The sequence below is a fragment of the Macaca fascicularis genome, chromosome 2, assembly GCF_037993035.2.
Source record: "Macaca fascicularis isolate 582-1 chromosome 2, T2T-MFA8v1.1".
Lineage (NCBI taxonomy): Eukaryota > Metazoa > Chordata > Mammalia > Primates > Cercopithecidae > Macaca > Macaca fascicularis.
In genome coordinates this window covers 157,025,740-157,049,339 of record NC_088376.1, presented here as the reverse complement: position 1 = coordinate 157,049,339, position 23,600 = coordinate 157,025,740, and the positions used below count along the sequence as shown (strand labels likewise).

At 51.0% G+C, this 23,600-nt stretch overlaps 1 protein-coding gene across 12 annotated transcripts in view; it reads left to right on the top strand.

The window, feature by feature from the left end:
- The first annotated feature begins 379 nt into the window (after positions 1–379).
- Positions 380–23,600, top strand: part of CFAP100 (cilia and flagella associated protein 100) — a 41,209-nt gene continuing 17,988 nt past the window's right edge. For 6 of the 12 annotated variants that reach the window (XR_012431610.1, XR_012431608.1, XR_012431609.1 and 3 more), the window contains exons 1-8: positions 380–440; positions 829–933; positions 1,445–1,552; positions 13,151–13,231; positions 20,053–20,147; positions 22,296–22,488; positions 23,183–23,250; positions 23,336–23,499. Coding sequence is in view for 9 of the 12 variants with exons in the window: in XM_005547908.5 (XP_005547965.3) it covers positions 1,504–1,552; positions 13,151–13,231; positions 20,053–20,147; positions 22,296–22,488; positions 23,183–23,250; positions 23,336–23,499 (650 nt within the window). In the remaining 3 variants the exon portion in view is untranslated. Of the gene's footprint in view, positions 441–828; positions 934–1,444; positions 1,553–1,991; positions 2,182–13,150; positions 13,232–20,052; positions 20,148–22,295; positions 22,489–23,182; positions 23,251–23,335; positions 23,500–23,600 lie in introns of all 12 variants that reach the window. The other 6 variants (XM_045385565.3, XM_045385564.3, XM_074033237.1 and 3 more) reach the window with 6 other exon arrangements.

Sequence of the window (23,600 nt, the reverse complement as noted above, 5' to 3'; positions counted from 1 at the left end):
AAGTGCGATCCCTCCCCAGGAAAGAACCAGGGCTATTTTTGTTCCAAAAGCATCCATTCTGGGCGCCCTCTTCAGCACTTGGCACGTGGTGAATAAATCAATCAGGATGAAAGAAAGGAGCCGGCCCAAGTGCAGAGTGATGAATGAACCTCAGAGGAAGAAACCCGCGTTCACCAGGCCCCGGGCTTGGGCCAGGCGCTGTCCTGGCGACGTCAGGGTGGACATCGTCCCGGGAGCTCGGACCCGGCAGCTGTGCCCTGCGCCCTGCCTGTCCAGCGGCCCGCAGGCCCAGCCCTCACGCGCCCAGCCTCCGCGGCCTTTGTGGCGTCACAACCAGCCTGAAGAATGGTTGCCTTGGAGACGTAAACCCAAGAGCCCTGCTCCTGGAGCTGAGAACTGCAGCGCGGAGGCTTCGGAGTGAGCCCGGGCAGTTGGGGCCGGTGGGTGCGCGCGGGGCCGGGGTAGGCAGGGCGCGCGGGGTCCGTGAGGGCGCGTGGGGCGGCGGCAGAGGTGCGAAACCAGGGCCCGAGGGGCGCGCGTGGCCGGGAGCGGACCTCTCACGCGCCCCTTGCAAGGCGCCTTGCAAGGCTCCCCGCCCTCTGCTCGCATGACACTTGCTTGAAACACAACCATCTACCATCCACCCCATCTGTCCTACCACCCACCCCATCTGTCCTACCATCCCTGTGCACCTTGCTGTGTGGCCCGGGGCCTGGCAGAGCGCAGGTGTTAGGAGGAGACCCTGCGAACCCCAGGCTCACCCAAAAGGGGGATGTAGCAGGAATGCGGCGGGAATGGCACAAGCCTAGAGCCCTGGGCCCCTTCCAGAGGCAGCCCCTCCTGACTGTGACTTTGGACACCTCGCTGAATCTCTGCTTCCTCCCCTGCAAAAATGAAAATTCATTCAACGGATGAAGTTAAGGCGTGCCAAGGGTATGTCAGGAGCTTGGATGAGCAGAAAAGACCCCCTGTTCTCATGGAGCTCACATTTTAGGGGGAAATAGACAATGAACAGATTTTTCAAGTGATAATCAGATAGTGGGAATTGCACAGAAGAAAATAAAGGCCACACCGGGGTGGGGAGGAAGAAACCACTTTGGATGGGATGGTGAGAGGTCTCTCTAAAGAGGTGACATTTGAGCTCGGAATTGAAGAGAGGGGAACCCACCACCCCCATCTGGGTATGGGAGAATATTTTTTTGGCTGAGGAGGCCGAAAATGCAAACCCTCGAGGCCAAGACTGATGTGTTCTAAGCACAGAAAAAGTAGGCAGCTAGAGCCAGGTCCAGGAGAGAAAAGTGGACCCTCGGGTGGGAGAGGCAGGGAGCAGGCAGGTGTCCCCATACGGCGAGCCCTCAACAAATGCCGGTGGCTGTCAGCCACCCAGGGGAAGGGAGCTCTGGGCTTAGGGACCACCAGACTTAAGCACTGTGTCACTCCCCAGGTGAGGATCTCCTTTAGAAGAGGAGAAGCCTTGCATCAACCTCTTGGGCCTTAGCCAAGATGTCTGAGACACTGTCCAATATAGTCTCCAAGAACATGACCAATGACAGTAAGTACTGGGCCAGGGTGGGCACTCTCAGAGGTCAGGGGCAGCCTCGGAACCTTTCCAGCTCCCTCACAGGTTAAGGTGGCTGTAAACCAAGCACTAGGCAGGAGTCATAGATCTGCCCATTTCCCTTGAGACAATGCATGTCGGTTCCCTGCAGCTGCTGTAACAAAGCACCACCACAAACTGGGGGGCTGAAGCCACAGACATTTGTTTTCTCAAGCTCTGGGGGCTGGATGTCTGAGATCAAGTGCCCACAAGGCCAGGTCCCTGTGAGGGCTCTGACCGAGAACCCATTCCAGGCCTCTCTCCCGGCTTCCGCTGCTTTGCAGGCAATCCTTGGTGCTCTTTGGCTTGTAGAAGCATCACTCCCATCTCAGCCTTCCTGCCCAGGTGGTATTCTGCCTGTGCGTGTCTGTGTCCAAATTTCCCCATTTTACAGGGACCCCATCACGTTGGATTGGAGGCCCACCCTGCTCCAGAATGGCCTCAGCTTAGTGAATTACAGCTGCAAAGACCTTATTTCCAAACAAGGTCACATTCTGAGACAGTGGGGGTTGGGACTTCAACATATGAATTGGGATGACACAATTCAACCCACAATAGACCATGAGGAAGGTGTCACCGTGAAGGTGAGCTTCTCTCAGCACCCCTCTGACCACAAATGCCAGGCTGGGCTCCAAGGAGGTGGTCAGCTGGCACTATTCCCTGGATGGAACTTGCCTGCCCTGGGGAATTGCATGCATTTGCCAGGATCTCACACAGGGTGGCACTGAGGGAGGCTGCCCAGGCCCACCTGGGGCCCTTCAGCTTTTCTGTTGGAATTTAATTTGGTTTTGACCAGGCATAGTATTTCGTGGTTCGAAATCCAAAAGTGTGTAAAAGCCCCTCATTGTGAAAAGCCCCTCCCACCCTGTCAAAGGCACCCAGTGCCCTCTCCTTAGAGGTAGCCAGTGTCACCTGTCTGTTCTAGGCTACCAGCTCAGTGCACGTACAGGAAATGTGTGTAGATGGGGTTTGTTCTTTTCTTACGCAGAGACCACACAATGAAAACCCTGTCTGCACCTTAATTTTTAAAATTAACCCATACATTGTGGAGACTGTTCCTTATCAATACATCAAGAATTCCCTTATACTTTTTGTGCTTTTGAGCAGAATAGTAATCTTTCAGTATGGCTCTATCATAATTTATTAACCAATTCCCTGTTCATATGGGTGATTAGCTTGTTTCAGAAAGTGTGCTGCTATAAACAGTGACCTCCACCATTACACTTATGCATGCACATGCTCTCTTTCTCTTTTTTTGCTCCAGAGTAAATTTTAAAATGAAAAAAGGCTGGAATAGGGTTTTAAAAAAAATGGCTTTAAAATGTTGATAGATAACAAATTAACTCTCAGTATGCCCATAAAACAATGCAGATAATTATGCTACCACAAGACAGTTGAAAGACATGTAAACTATATTAATTTGTTTATTGGTATGAGGGGGAGTGCCTACCTGGGGTACCCTGTGACCCTGTGTCATTGGTAGTCCCTCGAGATTGATTGGGGGCCTGTGCATTTGTGAGAAAACCATGCCAGACAGGCAGAGCCAGGATTGGCACCCAGGGCCAGGGGTCTCAGATTTGGGTGGGTCAGGGAGTTTGGCATGGGCAGTGCAGGGGACCTGGCCAGGGGGTCCAGTCTGGAAGACTGCTGAGCTCTGTGTCCTGGGGTCAGCTGCAGGAGCTGGGACAAATGTAGGGCAGAATGACACTGAGCCACCTGGGGTGAGAGGTTTGGGGATGCTGAGCCAAGTACAGATAGGACCCCAGCCTTAGCCAGAGGGCCCAGGGCAGGGGCCTGGAGGGCAAGTGGGGAAAGGGCATTAGGTGGCCAGCCAGGCCCAAAGGCCCTGAGGTGGGAGAGGGCGTGGCGTGTTCAAGGGAGAGACAGGAGGCCAACATGGGCCAACTGGGTAGGGCCTGTGGCCCAGGAGGACTATTGGCCTCTGCCCAGATGACGGGAAGGATTTAAGAGGGAGACTGTTCAGTGTCTAGCTTTACGACTTTTGTGATAAAAGCCAGCAGAGGGGCTGGTTTGGCCACAGCCTCTCTTGAGACCTTGAGCAAGGCCTCGCCCCTGAAGCAGAGGATGGAGGGCACCTGATGGAAACCCTGGCCAGGCTGAAGAGTCAGGGAAAGCCAGAGTGGACCACAGGCCTCCCCGCCGGTGGGGGGGAGTGGTGGGGGCTGCAGGAGTGCCCAGAGCTCTGGCCCTGTACCCTCAGCTCCCAGCCCAGTGAGGGGCCAGTTCCAGGAGAGGGGCCTGCAGCTGGTCCCTCTGGGCCAGAACCCTGCCTGTGCCTCACTGTGGGGAGTTTGTTCCTTGAGCAGCCAAATATATTTCCCAAGACACCAGGCTCCAGGTACAAGACTCCAGGAGGAGCGGGTTGGGAGAGGCTTGGCCCTGCTGAAGGAGCTGTGCTCACACGCATCAGATCAGGATGCCCTGCAGGCTCCTGCTGCTGCTTCTCAAGTCCACGTCCCCCACAATGGGAGCATTCAGGAAGGGCATAGGATCTAGAGAGGTTGTTAAACCCAGATGGCCAGGCCGTCTCCCTGCCAGTTCTGGCTATGAGGGATGCGAAGGGCTGGAGGCAGGAGTTTAATTTGGCAGTGTGGAGAAACATGGTCTTCAGTAATCTAACCTTCATCTTGGGACATCTGAAGCCTGGCCTGGTGGCCTGGTGGGCAGAGTGGGCCGTCCACACATGCAGCCCGCATCAGGCCATGCAGGGACCCACAGTCATTTCACTAATATTTATGGAGCACCTACCGTGTGTCAGGCACTGTGCTGGGCTGGGGCACAGAGGACCATGAGACGGGGGCGCCTGCTCTCTGAGCATTTAGGAGAGTGCAGCAAACAGCTCTCACCTTCACTGGCTCCATCCATTCCTGCAGCCCTGGCCAGGCCAGGCCTGCTTCACTCCCACTCAGTATCTTAGCGCTGCTGTGTCCTCCACAGGGAATGCTCTTCCGGATTTTCCTGGGACTGCCTCCCTCATGCCCCACAGGAGCTCACTTAGATGTCAGCTCCACAGGGGGGCCTCCCCTAAACAAGGTAAAACGCAGTGCCCCACCTGCCCTACGTCCCTCATTGCTGTTCCCTGTTTCATTTTCTCAGTGACACGTTCTACCCTCTGGCCTCTTGACCCTTCCTCACTTATGTTGCTTACTGTCTCGCTCCCATCCAGCAGGGGCATTTGTGCCCCCAGAGCCTGGCACATCACAGGCCTCAGTCAAAACCTGTTAGCCTACAAGCTCTCCCTCTAAGATCAGTAGCAAAACAGTGAAGCCCACGTTCACCACTACTGTTCAACATTGCACTGGAAGATCTAGCCAGGGTCATTAGGCAAGAAAAAGAAAAAAATAAGTAAAACATCCAGATTGAAAAGGAGGTAGTAAAACTATTCACAGATGACACAATCCTATATATAGAAAATCTCAAAGAATCCACAAGAAAGTTACTAGAGTAAATGAATGAACTCAGCAAAGTTGCAGGTTACAAGACCAACACAGAAAAACCAGTTTGTGTCTGTTCACCAGCAATGAACAGCCCATAAAGGAAATGGAGCAAGCAACTCATTGACAACAGGGGTGACGTCATGGCGTCATGGCAGAGTAGGAAGCTCCAGAAATCCCTCCCCTGAAACAATTGTGCTGGTGTGAATTATCAGAAGCAACTATTCTGAAACTCTGGAGTTTAGTGAAATGCTTGCAGCTTGCAGGGAAGATCTTGATGAGGAGGCTGGGACATTTTAATGAATTTTTAGCATTTTCTGGAGCGGCTGTACCAGCCTCCAGCCTGCAGCAGGCAGCAGGGAGAAGGCGGCCTGCATTCTTGGTACAGCTTGCTGGTGCCAGGGTGGGAAATAAGGCTCTTGTCCTCCAAAAATCAGGCTGTGTGCTTGATTGCTGACCATGGCTTGCTTCTGAGGGGCCCACTCAGTGGCTGACCATTGTTCCAACTCCACAGGCTAAAGCAACCTCCTGGCCCTGTTGGTCAAGGGCTGTCCTTCCCCACCCCCTCCACCCTCGAGAGAGCTAGACTTTTATCTGAGATTAGCTCACATTTAGAAATCTTTGACAAATGATTAATATCAAGAATATAGAAAGAAATCCTAACACTCAACAACAACAACAAAAAGCAAACAACCCAATTCAAAACTGGGCAAAGGACTTGAATGATAATTCTCAAAAGATGATATGTAAATGACCTACAAGCAGGAGAAAAGATACTCAACATCATCAGTCATTAAGGGAATGCGAATCAAAACCAAAATGAGACCTAACCTCACACCCATTAGGATGGCTACTATCAAAAAATAAAAACAAAAATAACAGGTGTTGGCGAGGATGTGGAGAAAATGAAACCCTTTTACATGTTGGTGAAAGTGTAAAATGATTCAGCCACTGAGAAAAATAGGCAGTTCCTCAAAAATGTAAACATTATTAACATGTGATCCAGCAATTCTACTGCTAGATATGTACCTAAAAGACCGGAAAGCAGGAATTCAGCTATTAGCACACGCATGTTCACAGCAGCATTATTCACAAGAGCCAAGTGGTGGAAGCTGCCTGAGTATCCATCGGTGGAGGAACAGATACAGAAAATGTGGTCCATCCGTGCAGAGGAGCGCTATTCAGCCTCAAAAGGGGAGGGAATTCTGATACATGCTACAACACAAATGAGCCTGGGAAACCTTATACTGGGTAAAATTAGCCAGACACGAAAAGACAAATACTGTATGATTCCGCTCATATAAGTGAGTGGAGCAGTTAGAGTCACAGAGACAGAAGGTGGAATGGAGGCCACCAGGGCTGGGGAGGGGAGGATGGGGAATTGTTTAATGCACACAGAGTTTCAGTTTGGGGTGATGAAAAGTTTTTGAAATAGGTATTGGTTGTGGTTGTACAACATTGTGAATGTAATTAATGCTATTGAGTTGTACACCTAAAACCAATTAAAATAGCAAATTTTATATTATATATATGTTACCATACTAAAAAGGTTTTAATGTCATAAAATGGCAAATCATATATATATATTATATATATAGTATGTATGTTACTGCAATCAAAAAATATGTTCTTAAAATGTATTAAATAAGTGAAGTAAACACCTAAATAGGATGGTTCCCAGCAGTGCTGAAATAGGAGGCTGATTCAGTGATTGTGGTGGGGAGCATTTAGACAGGGGGATCAGGAAGGCTTCCTGGAGGAGGTGACATTTCAGCAGAGATGGGGAATGATGGAGAGAGTGTCCCGGGAGAGGGAGCAGCAGGTGGGAGGAGGAGGGGATGGAGGGAGGTGTGGCTGTGCCCAGCTGCAGGGGAGGACACTGACCTGTGAATGGGGATGAGATGTGGCCCAATTCTGTGGAGAGCATCCCTGCCAAACCCTGGTCCTTCTGTGGCTCCCAATGGCCTCATCCCTGTGCTCCCCAGTGTCACACCCCACCAGCCATGCTGGCCCCAGTGGCTCCTCTTCAGGTCTGCCTGCAGCCTTTGCCTCCATGACCCCACGATGTCACCACACTCCCCTTGGGGCTCTGCTCTGATGGTGCGTCCTCCGTGGGCTACCTGGTTGCCACAGCCACTGGAATATCTCTCACTTCTCTTTATTTTGTTTGCTTGTTGCCTGTCCAGAAGGTGGACTCCAGGAAGGCAGGCATGGCACCTCCTTCAGGGCGGCATCCCCAGCCACACCTGACCCTGAGAAAGTGCCCACAGCTGTGGCTGGGCGGATGCTGAGTGAGCACGCATCACCCTGTGTCCCAGCCCAGAGACGGCCAGAGTTCTTCCATCACTGTGCCCAAGCGCTGCTCTGCAGCCCCTGGTGGGCACTCCGAGGAGACCTGGCCACTGTCTGGCACCATCACTAACCCAGTCCTGAGAGTGGTGAGGGATGGGACAGACATGGCTCCTGCTGGTTTAAAACACAGGTTTTATTATTGCTCAGTGTGGTGAGGCCAAAAGAGCAGGAGATGACTGCCACTGGATAAATGGCTGCTTACTCATAGATCCCTAGGACAGAGAGGGTGCACCACGCAGGGCTGTGTGGGGGAAGCTGCAGGGTCAGGCAGGAAGCTGAGGGAGAGGGGGATGTGGTCAGGAGCCTCCACTATGGAATCACAGGAAGGAAGCAGGTGAGGGAGCAGGTATAGGACTGATTTGCAAGAATAGTTTTGGGGTTCTAGGGCACAGGGCTGCCCCTGGTTGTCTGGTGCTGGCTCTGGGGGGAGAGGGCAGGGATCAGTGGTCTTGAGAGTGAAAGACTGATAGAGGCTTTGGCTGGGAATGTGGGCTCTGGATTGGGTGGTTTGCATTTGAAAGGTGTGCTCTGGGCAAGTCATTTTCTATCTCCAGGGATTGGCTAATCCTAGGGCGAGGGGAGGGAAGGGAAGGTCCTCTAAGCTCAGGAAGGCCCCAGAGGTCAAAGCATCTAACTGAGAAGGTAAAAGGCATGGTTAATATGCCTGCCCTCCAGGAGTTTACTGCCTAGGGGGTCGGGGGTGGGGGGTGCAGTCCAGACTTGCTGTGGGAGTCCAGGTAAGGGCAATCACAGAGAACCAGCAAATAGGGTGCAGGTGGCAGGGGTGGCTGGGTCCAGTGCTCCTCAGGAGAGAGTCTGTGGGATCTGGAGACTGACTGAGATCAGGTATGGAATGAGGGAGAAGAGGGCGTTGGGGATGCCTTGTCTCCTCAGTGACACCTGTGCATCACAGTGCTGTTTGCTGAGATGGCCAAGGCCAGGGGTGGAGCAGGTTCCGCAGGAGGGGGAAGTCCAGGAGCTCAGTTGGCGATGTGTGGGTGTCAGTGTCCGGTGGGAAACTCCCAGCCGAGACTCTGAAGAGGCTACTGTGGATGGAGGCCCAGAGGTCAGGAGAGTGGGTGGAAACATGAGGGCATCAGCAAATCCGCTGGGGCCGGAACTGAAGCCATGGGCACTGGTGAGGCGTCTAGGAGGAAAGGAGAGAGAATGGCCCAGGACACAGCCCAAAAGACTCTGATGGATAGACGATACAGGGACCTTCTGATGTTCGGAACTCATGTCACATGAATGGAGTGCCCAGTCAAGTGTATTTTATCTTTTTTTTTTTTTTCTGAGACAGGGTCTCACTCTGTCACCCAGGCAGGAGTGCAGTGGTGCAATCTCGGCTCACTGCAATCTCCACCTCACCGGTTCAAGTGATCTTCCTGCCTCAGCCTCCAGTGTAGCTGGGATTACAGGTGCACCATCATGCCTGGCTAATTATTGTATTTTTAGTACAGATGGGGTTTTGCTGTATTGGCCAGGCTGTTGCTGGACTCCTGGCCTCAAGTAATCTGCCTGCCTCGGCCTCCCAAAGTGCTGGGATTACAGGCATGAACCACCGCACCTGGCCTATTTTATCCTTTTTTATGAGAAAGTTTCACAACCAGTTCATTCTTTTCCTATTTCTCCTGAATTATTATAAAAGTAGACTTATACCTTAATAGAGACTTTTTAAGTTAAAAAATTAAATCATGTTAAAATACTAGAAGAAAACACAATAATTTTCTAAAAAATATTTAAACTTCAGTGGCAGAATGCCTTTCTAAACAAGACACTAAACCCCAAAGCATTTCTTTAAGTGAAAGTTTAATTTTCATACAAGGAAAATGAATGATAAAGTCAAATTGCCTGAAGGAGAATTATTTTCAGCATATCTGACAAATGAGCCAGTGTCCATCAATATAATAGATGAAGGTTTTCAAGAATCATCTAGAAACTAGAACACTTCAGTAGAGAAATGGGCAAAGGATACTCACAGAATGAGGCAAGAAGATGGATAATTAACATCCGAAAAGACACACAGTTTCTTCCGAATTAAGAAAGGCAAATGAAAGCTGAGATGCCCTTTGTGACCTGTTAGAGTGACAGTTTCCGGTGTAGGGAAAGCAGTCCCACTAAAGTTGGTGATGGGAAAGTATCAAGCTAAAATAACCAAAAGAGTCAGAATCAGGTTTAGAGTTTCTCCAAGCACAAAGTTGAGGACAGGTCACCAGTAATCAGAGATCCAGAGAATGAAAGCCCATGTTCCAAAGTATAGAAGTTTAAGATTGTTTATCTAGACAAAGCTTTGGGAAGTTTAGCAGAATTTCAGCATCCTTCTATGGAAGGCTGCATGCACATTACAAGGATCTGACTTGCTAAGGGATCCTTTTCTCTCTGGACAGGTATATTTATCATTCCACACTGCAGATGCAACTGTCATGGGGTCCTGGGTGCCATCTGCTCTGAATTAGGTATGGGACAATAAAGAGGCAGTTAATCTGTAACAAAGTCTAGTGATTGGAAGCGGGAGTTCTGGTGTCCGGTCTCCCGGTCATTCACAGAGCAGGAACAATGAGGTTTTGTTTCTGAGATGGTCTCGCTCTGTCACCCAGGCTGGAGTGCAGTGGTGCAATCTCGACTCACTGCAACCTCCGGAGGAGGGTTACTCCCTAAGAAGCAGAACTGCAAACAGGTTATGTACGTCAGGTGCCAGGGCTTAACTTCCTCCTTGGCCTAATAAATTTAGAGCATTCTGAAATTTTATTTTATAAGAGTAACCATTACAAAAATTCGGAAATTGCAAAAGATGTTAGAAAAAAAACCCCAGGGTCCTCTGAGGGACTTGGCTAAGTATGGATGAGACTTGTGTGTAAACAGATGAATTTTCTTTTTTTCTTTTTTTTTGGGGGGGGGACAGAGTCTCTCACTGTCACCCAGGCTGGAGTGCAGTGGCGCGATCTCGACTCACTGCAACCTCCACCTCCCGGGTTCAAGTGATTCTCCTGCCTCAGCTTCCCGAGTAGTTGGGATTATAGGCATGCACCACCACGCCTGGCTTATTTTTGTATTTTTAGTAGAGACGGGGTTTCACCATGTTGGTCAGGCTGGTCTCAAATTCCTGACCTTGTGATCCACCCACCTTGGCCTCCCAAAGTGCTGGGGTTACAGGCGTGAGCCACCATGCCCAGCTTTTTTTTTTTTTTTTTTTTTTTTTTTTGAAACAGAGTCTTGCTGTGTCACCCAGGCTGGAGTGCAGTGGCACGATCTCGGCTCACTGCAACCTCCACCTCCTGGGTTCAAGCAATTCTCCTGCCTCGGCCCAAGTAGCTGGAACTACAGGCGCACACCACCATGCCCGGCTAATTTTTGTATTTTTAATAGAGACATGGTTTCACTATATTGGCCAGGATGGTCTCAATCTCCTGACCTTATGATCCACCCACCTCAGCCTTCCCACTGGGATTACAGGCATGAGCCACTGCACCCAGCCACAGATGATCTTTCTTTCAAGTCTTAAAATTGTGATAAAATACACATAACATTAACCATCTTAACTATATTTGAATGTATGGTTCAGTGGCATTGAGCACATTCACATTGCTGTGCGACCATCACCACCCTCCATCTCAGAACTCTTCTCATGGCCAGACTGAACCTCCATCCCCACTGAACACTAGCTCCCCATTCCCCCTCCCCTAGCCCTGGTGACCACTGTTCTACTTAGTCTCTGAATGCTCTAGGGACCTCCTGTGAGTGGCAGCATACCGCATTTGTCCTTTGGGGCTGGCTTGTTTCACTAAGTGTAATGTCCATAAGGTTCATTTCCGTTTTTGTGTGTAAGCAGGTGAGTTTTTTAGTGAAAAAGCAAGGGCATATAAGTGTATGTTCTTTTGTCAAAGAAACAGGTAAAAAAACAGTGCATAAAATACTTCTAGTCAGATCTGCAAAAATCTTGGCCGGGCACAGTGGCTCACACCTATAATCCCAGAACTTTGGGAGGCCAAGGCAGGTGGATCACCTGAGGTCAGGAGTTTGAGACCAACCTGGCCAACACAGTGAAACCCCGTATCTACAAAAAATACAAAAATAAGCTGGGCGTGGTGGTGCACACCTGTAGTCCCAGCTACTTGGGAGGCTGAGGCAGAAGAATCGCTTGAACCTGGGAGGTGGAGGTTGCAGTGAGCTGAGATCGTGCTACTGCACTCCAGTCTGGACAACAGAGCAAGGCGCCATCTCAAAAATAAAATAAAATAAAATAAAATAAATAAAATATATAGGTATCAAAAGCTTCAGGTGAGGCTATTTCATCATATCAATACATCAAACCTGTGTTGTTTGAAATATGTGCTATATATGGGCATTGCTCTTTCATTCTTTCTTGTTTTAGAGACAGGGTCTCACCCTGTCACCTAGGCTGGAGTGCAGTGGCATGATCATGGTTCACTGCAGCCTCAACCTCCTGGGCTCAAGGGATCCTCCCCCTCAGCCTCCCTAGTAACTGGGACCTCATCTAGATCCGTTGCTTTTTCATTTCTAATAGCCTTTTGGTTTGTGTGGTTTGGGTTTTGGTCTATTTAAATAACAGTGGTATCTTCTGATGTATATGATATGGTTAATTAAATTCTACCTGGAAATCTAACCACATGCCTACTAAGATAGTTAGAGGACAATCATGGTTCAGCAGCCGAGCCCCTGAGTTCTCCCCAGCCTCACCCCTCCCAACCGCCTCTGCCTCCCCGACTATACATTATGGATTCTGCGTGGCCCTGAAGCCCTCTGAGTTTCAGCCTAGGCCTGGCCTTCCCACCTGTCCCACAAGACTCCCGCCATCTTCCTCACTCTTCCCTCACCCCATGACCATCTGCTCAGGGCCTGGGCCTTGGTATCAGAGCCCCACCTCAAGAGAAGCCCTGTCTTCCTGCTCACTGTTTCACTCGGGGACCACACAGCCCCTCCCCCATCCCACCCCAGGAGGACTGGCACCCTGAGCAGCCCACCAGAGACCATGTTCTGGCAGTCCCTGTCCCTCAGGCAATGACCAGGATCTCCAAGCTACAGAGGATTCCTGGGTGGGAATGGAGGAGGTGTCAGGCCACATGCCTCCTTCCCTATGGGTATTGGTTGAAGAGAACTGCAAGGCATTGGGGACCCAGCAGTAACACCTGAGTAGTCACCTGAAGAAGCAGGGTGCTGGGGAGCCCACCCCGGACGGGGAGGAGACTTGCTGGCCTTGGGGAGAAAATCGGCTGTAGCTTCCAGGCAGCACAACTCCAGTTTCCTTGCTTGGTCAGAAGGGCCACTCCTCACAGTGGGATAGGGGTGGGAGCTCCCTGAGGAGGTGGGGTCTTAGGGTCCTCCATCCAAGTCCTGCAGGAAGCCCCTGGGAGGCAAGGCACTGGCCAAGCCAGGGTCAGAGGCTTGGGGTCATTGTCCTCCCTGGGTCCCAGTATGTCCATCTGTAAAACAGCCTTGCACTGCTACTCTTAAGGCACACACTGAAGGATGGGAAAGGGGAGGCACAAAACATCTGTGCACCAGGCACAGGTGCTAGGGAATTCCCAGGCTATTTTCTTGCACAATTCTCACAACTTCCCAGCAAAGTCAGTGTGATCATCTGGGACCTAGAGCCCTCAGTCTCACAGGGGAGGGAGCTGACGCTGAACCCTTGTGTGTCTGAGACATTCCCCACCTCAGGCTGTGTTCACAGTTCTCATGGGCCAGGGGAGTCACTGCTGCGGCCCTCACTTTTGTGTCTCCTCAGAGAACAGCCTGGAATCCATGAACATCAGCTCTTCCTCAAGCGCTGAAGAGAACCCAAAGAAACAGGCAAAAAAACCCAAAGGTAACCTTCAAGCTGGGAGGCTAAAGTCCAAGTTGGCAGGAGGCAACTCCTCTCCCTCTGCCCCCAGACCCCCTCAGACCAGGTCTTGAGAGCTAAGGGCAGAAGGAAATGCTTCTCTTTCCATTAGGAATTGGATTACAGAGACTTGAAATAACAGGCACGTAAACAAAGTAAGACTTATTGCTCCCTCTATTAATGAGAAATGTGGGAGGGAGTGCAGGCTTTCCTGAGGCTCCATAAACAGCCGTTCCATAAAACCTTTCAGGTGACCAAGTCCCCAAGTCTCTCTGCTCCACCAGAAAGGAATTAGGGCTTTCAACCACAAGATTGTCTCATGCTCACAAAATGGCTGCTGCAGCTTCAGCCTCAGCACATCTGATTCCAGGCAGAGAAAGGAACAAAGAGAAGGGCAAAACTACCCTCCAGCCAACTTAGCCTTCTAGGGGAAAGGATTCTTCCCCAAAGTCCCAAGCAGCAATGTCTTCCCACATTCCAGCAGCTAAATTTGCCATATGGCCATCAGGATCTACAAGGAGGGCACACTGCTGCCACCATTAGGAGGAAGGAGGGCAGGCAGCTAGCTAGCTGCATGTACCTCACCCTGGTAGCCCTGCACAGGGCATTGCCACCTCCTGCACTGTGGCTCCGACCTCCCTTGCCTGGACTCCCTGCTGTCTCCCACTCTGCCCCTGGGCTAACAGACCAGTCTGGTCCTTCCGCTGAGGTCTGCAGATGTGAGCATTTCTCCCAGCCTGTGCTCCATGGCCCAGGCTCCCACCCCTCTCCCCACCACATTTCCTCTCTTTTATTATTATGGAATTATAAAATGAAAATTCAAACATGTCCAGATGTAGAGATTGGAGCCAGCGAGCCTCACAGGCCCACCACCAGGTTCTGCCACTGACTCAAATGTGCCCATTTGCTTCCTCTGTCCTTTCCCTCTTTTTCTTTGCCAGGATATTTTAAAGTAAAATCCAGACATGTCATTTCATCCACCTCAGTGTGCACTTCTCAACAATAGGGGTGTTCCGCACAAACCCAAGCACCATCATCACACCTGACAAAGTGAACCAGCCCAACCCACGGTCAGACTGGCCCAGTTATCTCAGAAACATCTTCTGTAGAAGATTCGTTCTAATCAGGATTCAAAGGAGACCTGAGCTCCTTCAGTCTCTGTGAATCTAGCAGCCCATTCCCTGGCCCATCCCATCACTCTCGGGCCTTTGACTTGTTGAGCAGTGGTGTCGCCTCTCCTGCAGCAGGGCCCAGTGTCCCCATTCTGCATTTATGTGTCTGCTTCCTGATGCTGGCACTGGGACTGCTTCTCTGTGCCCATCCTTCCTGCCCTTGGACATTAGCCCCAGGTGCTTGACTAGATCCTGGCTCCCCTTGGTCACCGGGCTCTTCTCATGGGCAGAGGGAGCACCTGCATCTGCTGTGGATGCAGAGGCACGGGAGGGAGAGAGCCCTGGGGGTGAGCACCTGACCCTCCGCACAAACTATCACGGCAGCCATTCACCCAGTCACCCATCTATCCCTTTGTTTTTTTTTTTTGAGACACGGTCTCACTGTCACCCAGGCTGTGGTGCAGTGGTTCGATCACAGCTCACTGCAGCCTCAACCTCCTGGGTTCAAGCGATCCTCCTGCTTCAGCCTGCCGGGTAGCTGGGACAACAGGTGCGCACCACCACACCTGGCTCATTTATGTATTTTTTGTAGACAGGGTTTCACCATATTGCTTTGGCTGGTCTCAAACTCCTGGGCTCAATTAGTGCTTTGGCCTCGGCCTCCCAAAGTGCTAGGATTATAGGCATGAGCTACAGCACCTGGCCCAGTTTGTGAGTTTTGACAAATGTGTACAATGTGTTTCCTCCACCCTATGAAGATCTAGACCATTTCCATCTCCCCAGAAATTATCCTTCCCGGAGAGACAGCCACTCTTCAGCTATCCCCACCAAACCACTGGCTCTCCTCTCCAGCCTCCTGTAAATGGAATCACACACTCTCTAGCCTTTCAGTTTCAGCTTTCGCTCAATATCCAGTCTGTGAGAGGCATCCACATTGCTGCACCTAGCCAGAGTCCCTTCTGTGCATATGCCAAGCATTTATTCTTTCTATTGCTGGTGAACATTTGGGTTGTTTCCAGTTTTTACAAATAATGCTGCTATGAAGTCTTGTACATGTCACTTTGGGGACATAAGCACTTGCATCTCCTGGGTACACACCCAAGAGTGGAATTGCTGGTTGTGTGTTTAACTTTAGTGGATAAATGAAGTTTTCCAGAGGGACTGTACCAATTCCCAGTCCCACCAACAGGCATACGACTTCCAGTTGCTCTGTGTCCTCTCCAACTTGGGACACTGTTGATCCTTTTAATATGACTTTGTCCTCTGGGTATATGTTAGTATCTCATATTTCCTGGTAACCCGGGAGGGCCATTCCCTTTTCACATGGTTCTGGGTCATTTGATGATTCTGTGTTGGGACGTACCTGTTTCCATCTTCTGCCCACTTGTCTGTTGCACTGCCTGTTTATTTTAATGACTTATCGGAGCTCTTTACTGGGTAGAAGTCACTTGCTAGTTCTAAGGATGACAGATATATTCTCCCACTCCTGGAACTGCCTTTTACTCTCTGTGCAGTGCTAAAAGGCACCAATAAAAAGTTCCTGGCTGGGCACAGTGGCTCACCCCTGTAATCCCAGAACTTTGGGAGGCCGAAGCAGGTGGATTACCTAGGATCAGGAGTTTGAGATCAGCCTGAACAATACGATGAAACCTCATCTCTACTAAAACTATAAAAATTAGCTGGGTGTGGTGGTGGGCACCTGTAGTCCCAGCTACTCAGGAGGCTGAGACAGGAGAATTGCTTGAACTCAGGAGGCGGAGGTTGCAGTGGGCCAAGATCATGCTACTGCACTCCAGCCTGGGCAAAAGAACAAGACGCCATCTCAAAAAAAAAAAAAGTTCCTAATTTTAGTGTAGTTCAGTTTCATGTAGCTCAATCGTTTCTTCGTTATGGCTTTTAGTGTCTTATTTTAAAACTCTTTAGTGACCCCCAAGGTCATGATATCCTCTGATTGTGTCTTCTACAACTTTTTGTTTTACTTTCACAATAAGACCTACAAACCACATCTTAATTGACCTAATTGTAACCATTTCATTTGTAGATTCCTTTGGGTTTTCTACTAAACAATCATGCCACCTTGAATGGCATTATTTTCTCTTCCTTTGTGATCCTTATACCTTCTCTGCCTTTCTTTTTTTCTTTTTGAAACAGGGTCTCACTCTGCCACCCAGGCTGGAGTGCAGTGGTGCCATCTCGGCTCACTGCAGCCTCGACCTCCTGGGTTCAAGTGATCCTCCCACTCAGCCTCCCAAAGTGCTGGCATTCCAGGCATGAGCCACCATGTCCAACCTTTTCATTCCTTTTTCTTGAATCACTCCCCCAGTGAGGACCCTCATTTTAATGCAGAATAGCAATGTCAAGACCAGGCATCCTTGCCCTGCTCCTGGTCTGATCCTACATGGGTGGAGGGACATTCAGTATCTCATCTGAAGGTTTCTTGTAGATATCTGTATTTATTTCCTATTGCTGCTGTGACAAATCACCACAAACTCAAAGGCTTAGAACAGCACAAATAGCTCATCTTACAGTTCTGGAAGTCAGAAGTCCTGTAGGACTAAACCAAAGCATTGGCAGGGCTGCCTTCCTCCTGGAGGCTGGGAGAAAAACCCATCTTCCTGCCTTTTCCAACCTCTAGGCGTGGCCGCCCGCATCGCTTGGCTCAAGCCTCTCACTCTGTCTTCAAAGGTAGCAGCACAGTTTGTTGAGAGTTTTTATCATAAAGGGATGCTGAATATTGTCTAATGCTTCTTCTGCATCTTTTGATATGATCATGTAGTTTTTGTTTTTAATTCTGTTTATGTGATGTATCACATATATTGACTTGTGTATGCTGAACCACGTCCACATCCCTGGGATGGAACCCACTTGATCATGATGAATTATATTTCTGATGTGCTGTTGGATTCAGTTAGCTAATGTTTTGTTGAGGATTTTTTGCATCTATGTTCGTCAGGGAAATTGATCTGTAGTTTTTTGTTTTGTTTTGTTTTGTTTTGTTTTTTTGTCCTTTCCTGGTTTTGGTATCAGGGTGATACTGGTTTGATTCTATGAGCATCTCTTCTTTCTCAATATTTTGGAATAGTTTTAGTAGGATTGGTACCAATCTTTCTTTGAATGTCTGGTAGAATTCAGCTGTGAATCCGTCTGCTTTTGGGCTTTTTTTTTGTTGGCAATTTTTAAATTACGGATTCAATCTCACTACTTGTTACTGGTCTGTTCACGGTTTCTATTTCTTCCTGATTTAATCTAGGAGAGTTGTATGTTTCCAGGAATTTACCAGTTTCCTCTAGGTTTTCTGTTTGTGCATGTACACGTTCGTAGTAATCTCGAATGATCTTTTGTATTTCTGTGGTGGTGGATGAATATCTCCAGTTTCATTTCTAATTGAGTTTATTTGGATCTTCTCTCTTCTTCTCTTGGTTAATCTGGCAAGTGGTCTAAACCAATTTCATTTTCTTCAAAGAACCAGGTTTTTGTTTCATTTATCCTTTGTATTTCCTTTGTTTCCATTTCATTTAGTTCTGGTCTGATATTTGCTATTTCTTTTCTGCTGGGTTTGGATTTAGTTTGTTCTTGTTTCTCTAGTTCCTTGAGGTGTGACATGAGGTTGTCAATTTGTGCTCTCTCAGACTTTCTGACGCAGGCATTTAACACTATGAACTTTCCTCTTGGGACTGTTTTTCTGTGTCCCGGAGGTTTTGATAACTTATCTCATTATTATCATTCAATTCAAAGAATTTTTAAATTTCCATTTTGATTTCCTTGTTAACCCAGATGTCATTCAAGAGCAGATTATTTATTTCCGTGTGTTTCTATCACATTACTCCACCTTGGCTTCTCTTCCTGCACTCCTCGTTCTGCCCCAACCCTCCTGCCTCCCAATTACAAGGACCCCCGTGGTTACACTGGGCCCACCCGGACATGCCAGGACACCTCAGGATCCTTAGCTCAATCACATCTGCAAAGGCCCTTTCGCCACAGAAGGTGACACTATCACAGGTTTGGGGATTAGGACACGGGCATCTTTGGGGGCTGTTACTCAGCAAAAGCATAATACCCTTTATCAGATTTGGGGGTTCCCTTCTATTCCTAGTTGCTAAGAGTTTTATTCAAAAATAAGCTTTGAATTTTATCAAATAATTGTACTCCATCTCTTGAAATGATTGTATCATTTCCTGTTTTATTCTGTTAATGGAAGGTATTACATTGATTGGCTTTAAAACATTCAACCAACTCTGCATTTTTGGAATGATTCGCCTCAAATGACTGCCATTTTTGGGGCGGGCTCATCTTCACCTAAACACGTCAATCATCTTCACATGAATTCTGACCACTCCCAAGTCACCAGACTGCAGGTGCAGTGCCTGACTTCTTAAGCCAGTCTCCCCATAGCTACTTACAGTTATGGGACCTTGGCAGAGTATCTGACTGCTCCAAGCCTCAGTTCCTCAGAGGTAAAATGGGAGTAACCATAATTTCCACCTCCTTGGGCGGTCAGGAACATTAAATCATGGAAAGTCCCCAGTCTGGCCCATGGCAAGTGCTGGGTGCGTCCTAGCTATCATTTGCTTTTGTGATGGGGACATGGGATGGGCCACCCATATGTGCTCATCGCCAGTTTGGGAGCATAAAGAATTTTACTTCTCTGCCCCTGTGATCAAGCACCAGGTCCCACGATTCCTAATTGAGGGCAAACACCTCTGCCCTGGTTGAGTTGCTGGACAGGAGCAGGGAGCAAGAGCAAGTGCACATTGGGAAGGTGAAGCAAGTGCCTGGCAGTTCCTCCACCAGCTGCCTGTGTCCCAGTGTCTGCCACCCAGAGCCTTGGAGCCTCACACTGTTCTCCATGCCCTTGTCCCGGCAGCTGTGCCAGGCTGCACCTCCTCACCCCATCCCATCTGCCTGCCCTCTCCCAGAGCTTCCTAACAACTTCTGTGACACCAGAGCCACCCTCCCTGCCTTCCAGAGCCGTACTGGAGTTTTACATTTGTTTTCTAACGTTTCTGGGGGGTTGGTGTTGGGCTGGCGGGGAAGGCAGCCCAGGTGCTCAGTTTACCCTCTCCACCTGACTTCTTGGCTGCCTGAGGCTCACAGGGAGGCCGCTGGCATCAGCTCCGTCTCCGAATTGCAGTCAGTGTGTAGAATTATGAGCGGGACGAGAGTCCACCCTGCAAAGCAAACCTTCACAAGCCCCTCTCTGGGCCTCTGGTCCCTCCCCAGGTCTGAAGTACTTTGTTCTTGGCCTTCTCTGGGAGGACCGAGAGGCCTGAAAAGACAGATGCAAGTTCACCTGGAGGCCCAGAGCAAGGGCCGTGAGTTCAGTGTCAGCAGACCCTGGTCACCAGGCCCATCACTGACAAACAGCAGGCTCAGCCTCCCTCCTCCATAAGGGAGACTCCAGAGGCCTGCAGTGAGGGCTGACTGAAGGCAGATGTGTGAGACAAGGCTGTGCTCACCAGCTCTCTTTCAGGCGCCAGGGACAGAAGCCCAACTTAAACCAGGTTAAACTACAGAGGTGCCTTTATGGAGCTGGAAGGTCCAGGGTTGGACTTTAAGCACAGCTGGATCCAGGAGAACCTTCCCACTCACTCATGCTTTTCCATGCTGGGCTGGGTGGGCAGTGGGGTCCCGGAGACACAGACCACCGCCTGGAAGAGCTGGCTCGCCTTTCCAGCGAGGTGTCTCCCTTTCCAGAGCGTGGTCCTGACCCTTCGGCGAATCCTTTCCACTTGTCTGGGGATGTGGATTTCTTCTTGCTCAGAGATCAGGAGCGGAATAAGGCTCTCTCCGTGAGTATCCAGGACAGACGCCAGCACCTCCAGGAGCTTCCCTGCTCCCACTGCTTCCTGGAGTGGCCACATTGCCCTTCTCGGAGGAGCACTTTCCTCAGGTCCTTCTCATTCCAGAATAGTCAATGGCTCACCACTTCCTACAAAATCAGCTGGAAACTCTCCTTGGTTCTCAGGACTCACAGTGTCCCACCCGTCTTCCCCTGTCTGTCACCACTCTTCTTGGGTCCCGGTCAGATAGACTTCTTGGGCTGCCGTGGCAACAGCCTCAGCCACCTCACCTCCACTTCCAATGCCACCTACATGAAACACCATCCCCTCCTGATACTCTCTGGGTCCTCCAAGGCCCAGCTCAGCCCTCACAGGCCCTCTCCCATCCCACAGGCACCCCCTATGCTCAGGCCTTGTGCCCTTCCTCTGGCTGGACTCCTGCAGGTCAGATCTGCACACAGAGTCACCCATGGCACGCATACACATGCTCCCCCAGGTGCCTAGGGTCCCTGGACCAGCACCGACCCCACTCTTGCCCCATCTTCACCCCAGCCTGTCCTCTTGCTTTCCCAGCCCTGAGAGCTATGAGCCTGGAGTGGGGACAGCCCACTCTTGCTGCCTTGGGCACCTAGCCCTGCCCCACGTGCCAGGCATGGCAGCCTTCCCAGGGTCGCACCTGGGCTGCCCCACAGCCTCCATCCACCTCCCCCTGACTCAGGGCTCAGCGTCTCAGGGATTCCTCACAGCCGTGGTTCCCAAGGCAGCAACAGCTACACTGGCATCTGCAGGGCGTGGGTGGAGATGCACAGGCTTCAGCCTGCCCAGGCCTCCACATCAGAAACCAGGGCTGAGCCTGTGGGCTGTGATTCCTAGACTGACTGAGACCCAGAGATTCTCTGACCCACGCCTTGGCTACCCTACTGTATCTTCTCCAATGAGGCACTCGGTTTTCCTCTACACTCAAGCCTAGCCCTAGCTCAGGACCTCCCCCGCCTTCCACTAAGAGTCTCATCCAACACACTCTCTCCACCACACCAAACAGGGTCACCAAACGCCATATTCACCCACACAATAGGGTCAACGAACCGCAACCTCACCGACCCAACAGGGTCACCAAACCATACCCTCCTCCATCCAGCAGGGTACCCCACTCACAACCTCCCCTACCCAGCAGGTTCTCCCACTTATACCCTTCCCCACCCAGCAGGGTCTGACACTCACCGCCACCACCTCCCACTCCCAACAGGGTCCCCCTCAGTCTGGCCCTGCCCTCAGTCAGCTGCCCAATGTCTTCTAAAGGCCACCTTGTACCCTGAGGATCTAGTAGGTGACATTTTCCTGACTGCAGTGATGGGGACGTGCACTCCAGGGGCCTCAGGCTGGACCCATTTGCCTGGGTTCTTAGATGCCATTTGTGTACCTGGTAGGTCCCAGCAGGAAACAGAAGTGACCCTAGAAAGTCCATATGAAGAGACTCCCGGGCCGGTGCAAAAAAGTGGGAGAGGGTGTGGAGCTGGCAGGGGATATCCCTACCGTGAGAACCGGATGGCAAAAGGGACACAGGGCAGGGTGGGGATGTGGGGAGGTGAGTCCAGCCTTCCCCCTCCTCCGAGGGTTTTTTCCCAAGGGAGGGCTGGCTCGAAGCCACCCCCAGGCCACACAGGAGCTGGAGTGGGGTGGAGAGCAGGTGGAGATGGCCACCAACGGTGACCTTCCAGCTAGGCTACACCCACCACACAGCCGTAGTTTTCGGGAACCCCAGAGCCTCTAGGTTCCCTGCCCTGGGCTGGTCATCAAAATATACGACTCTCACTTAAATGTGGATTTCGGATAAAATGAGACATCATCTTTTCGGGTGAGCGTGTCCCCTCTGTGGGTCTGGAGTACTCATTCGACCGGGCAGCCTGTGTTTGACCAGGGGACCCTGACTGGCGCCCTTCTCAGGGGCAATTGGCCTCCCCAGCAGTTGCCCTGCCTGCTTGGCTGTCAGCCCGGGGCTGCTGTGTTCAGGCCCCCGTGTCCCCGCGCTGCGTAGCTCCACGGGCATCCTCCCGCGCTCGCGCGCAAACCCGCGTCCCGGGCCTCAGGCCCGCGCGCCCCTAGGAGTGGACGCGGTGGGGAGCCTGGGCCCCGCCCGACTTGGCCCGACGCCCCCAGGAGCGGCAGCAGCAGAAGACGATGCGAGTGCACGAGAAGATGACCTACTCCTCCAAAGTGTTGGCTAAGCACACCAGCTTGCGACGGCAGCTGCAGCTGGAGGATAAGCAGGAGGACCTGGAGGCGCGCACCGAGGCAGACCATCTGCGCGCCTTCCGCGACTACAATACATGGAAGCTCACCTTGACCAAAGGTGCGTCCCCTCCGGCGCGGGGGAACCTGGGCCAGTGGCGCCCCACATCCGCAGCGCATGGGGCGCTTGGAACCTCGGTGCCACTCGTCTTGCACAGATGGGAAGTGCTTTGGAAAGGCCCGCCTTTTCTGTGTTTGGCCCCTCCAGGGGGGTCCCAAAGCTCTATTCCAGGACTGCAAGCCTAAAAGCTTTTCAATCCTAATAGGATAGTTCCCCACCTTATCCTTGGTTTCTCTTTCCTTGGCATCAGTTGCTGGAGCTGAAAGTAGGTGAGTACAATACAGTAAGATATTTTGCGAAAGAGACAATTTGCCTAACTTTTATTACAGCATATTGTTATAATTGTTCTATTTTTATGAGTCGTTATTATTTCTGACTGTGCCTAATTCATAGATCTAATATAACTCCATCACAGGTAGCTATGTGTGGGAAAAACTTAGAGAGGCGCAAGTCAGACACAGTAAGGACTTCCCACCTGGCGGGACTCTGGCCATGGAGAATGTAACATTTCAGGCAGAGCCTTCTCTCTTTGTGGAGACAGGACAAGAACACTCCCTTCCATGGTCCCGGTAATCACCTGGGCGTGGACGCAAAGCAGTGCCCAGCAGCCAGCGGAAGGCTTCTCTGCAGACCTGCCAGGCCCCTCCTCAGCCTGGGCTTCCCGCTCCTGCTCATCTCCCTCTTCTTCCAGCAGAAAAGAATGTGGAGCCTGAGAACATGAGTGGCTACCTTAAGCAGAAGCGGCAAATGTTCCTCCTCCAGGTAGGTCCCGCAGCCCCCAGCTCGAGGGATGCCAGCAGGGCCTGGCCTGGGCCAGGCACCATGACCCCACTCTACTGGCCCTCAGTATACCCTGGATTGCAAACGGAGAGAGATCCAGCGGCTGGAGACACTGGCGACCAAAGAGGAGGCCAGGCTGCAGCAGGCCGAGAAGTCCCTGGCGAAGGATGCCGCCTTGTTCGACGAGTTCCTCAGGGAGAACGACTGCAGCTCCGTGCAGGCCATGAAAGCGTGAGCCTGCAGGCCCGAGGGGCTGGCTGGGCAATGCCGAACCCCCATTGTCCCTGAGCCTGTACACACCCACTCATCCATCCCCTCACCCAGCCTCTGCC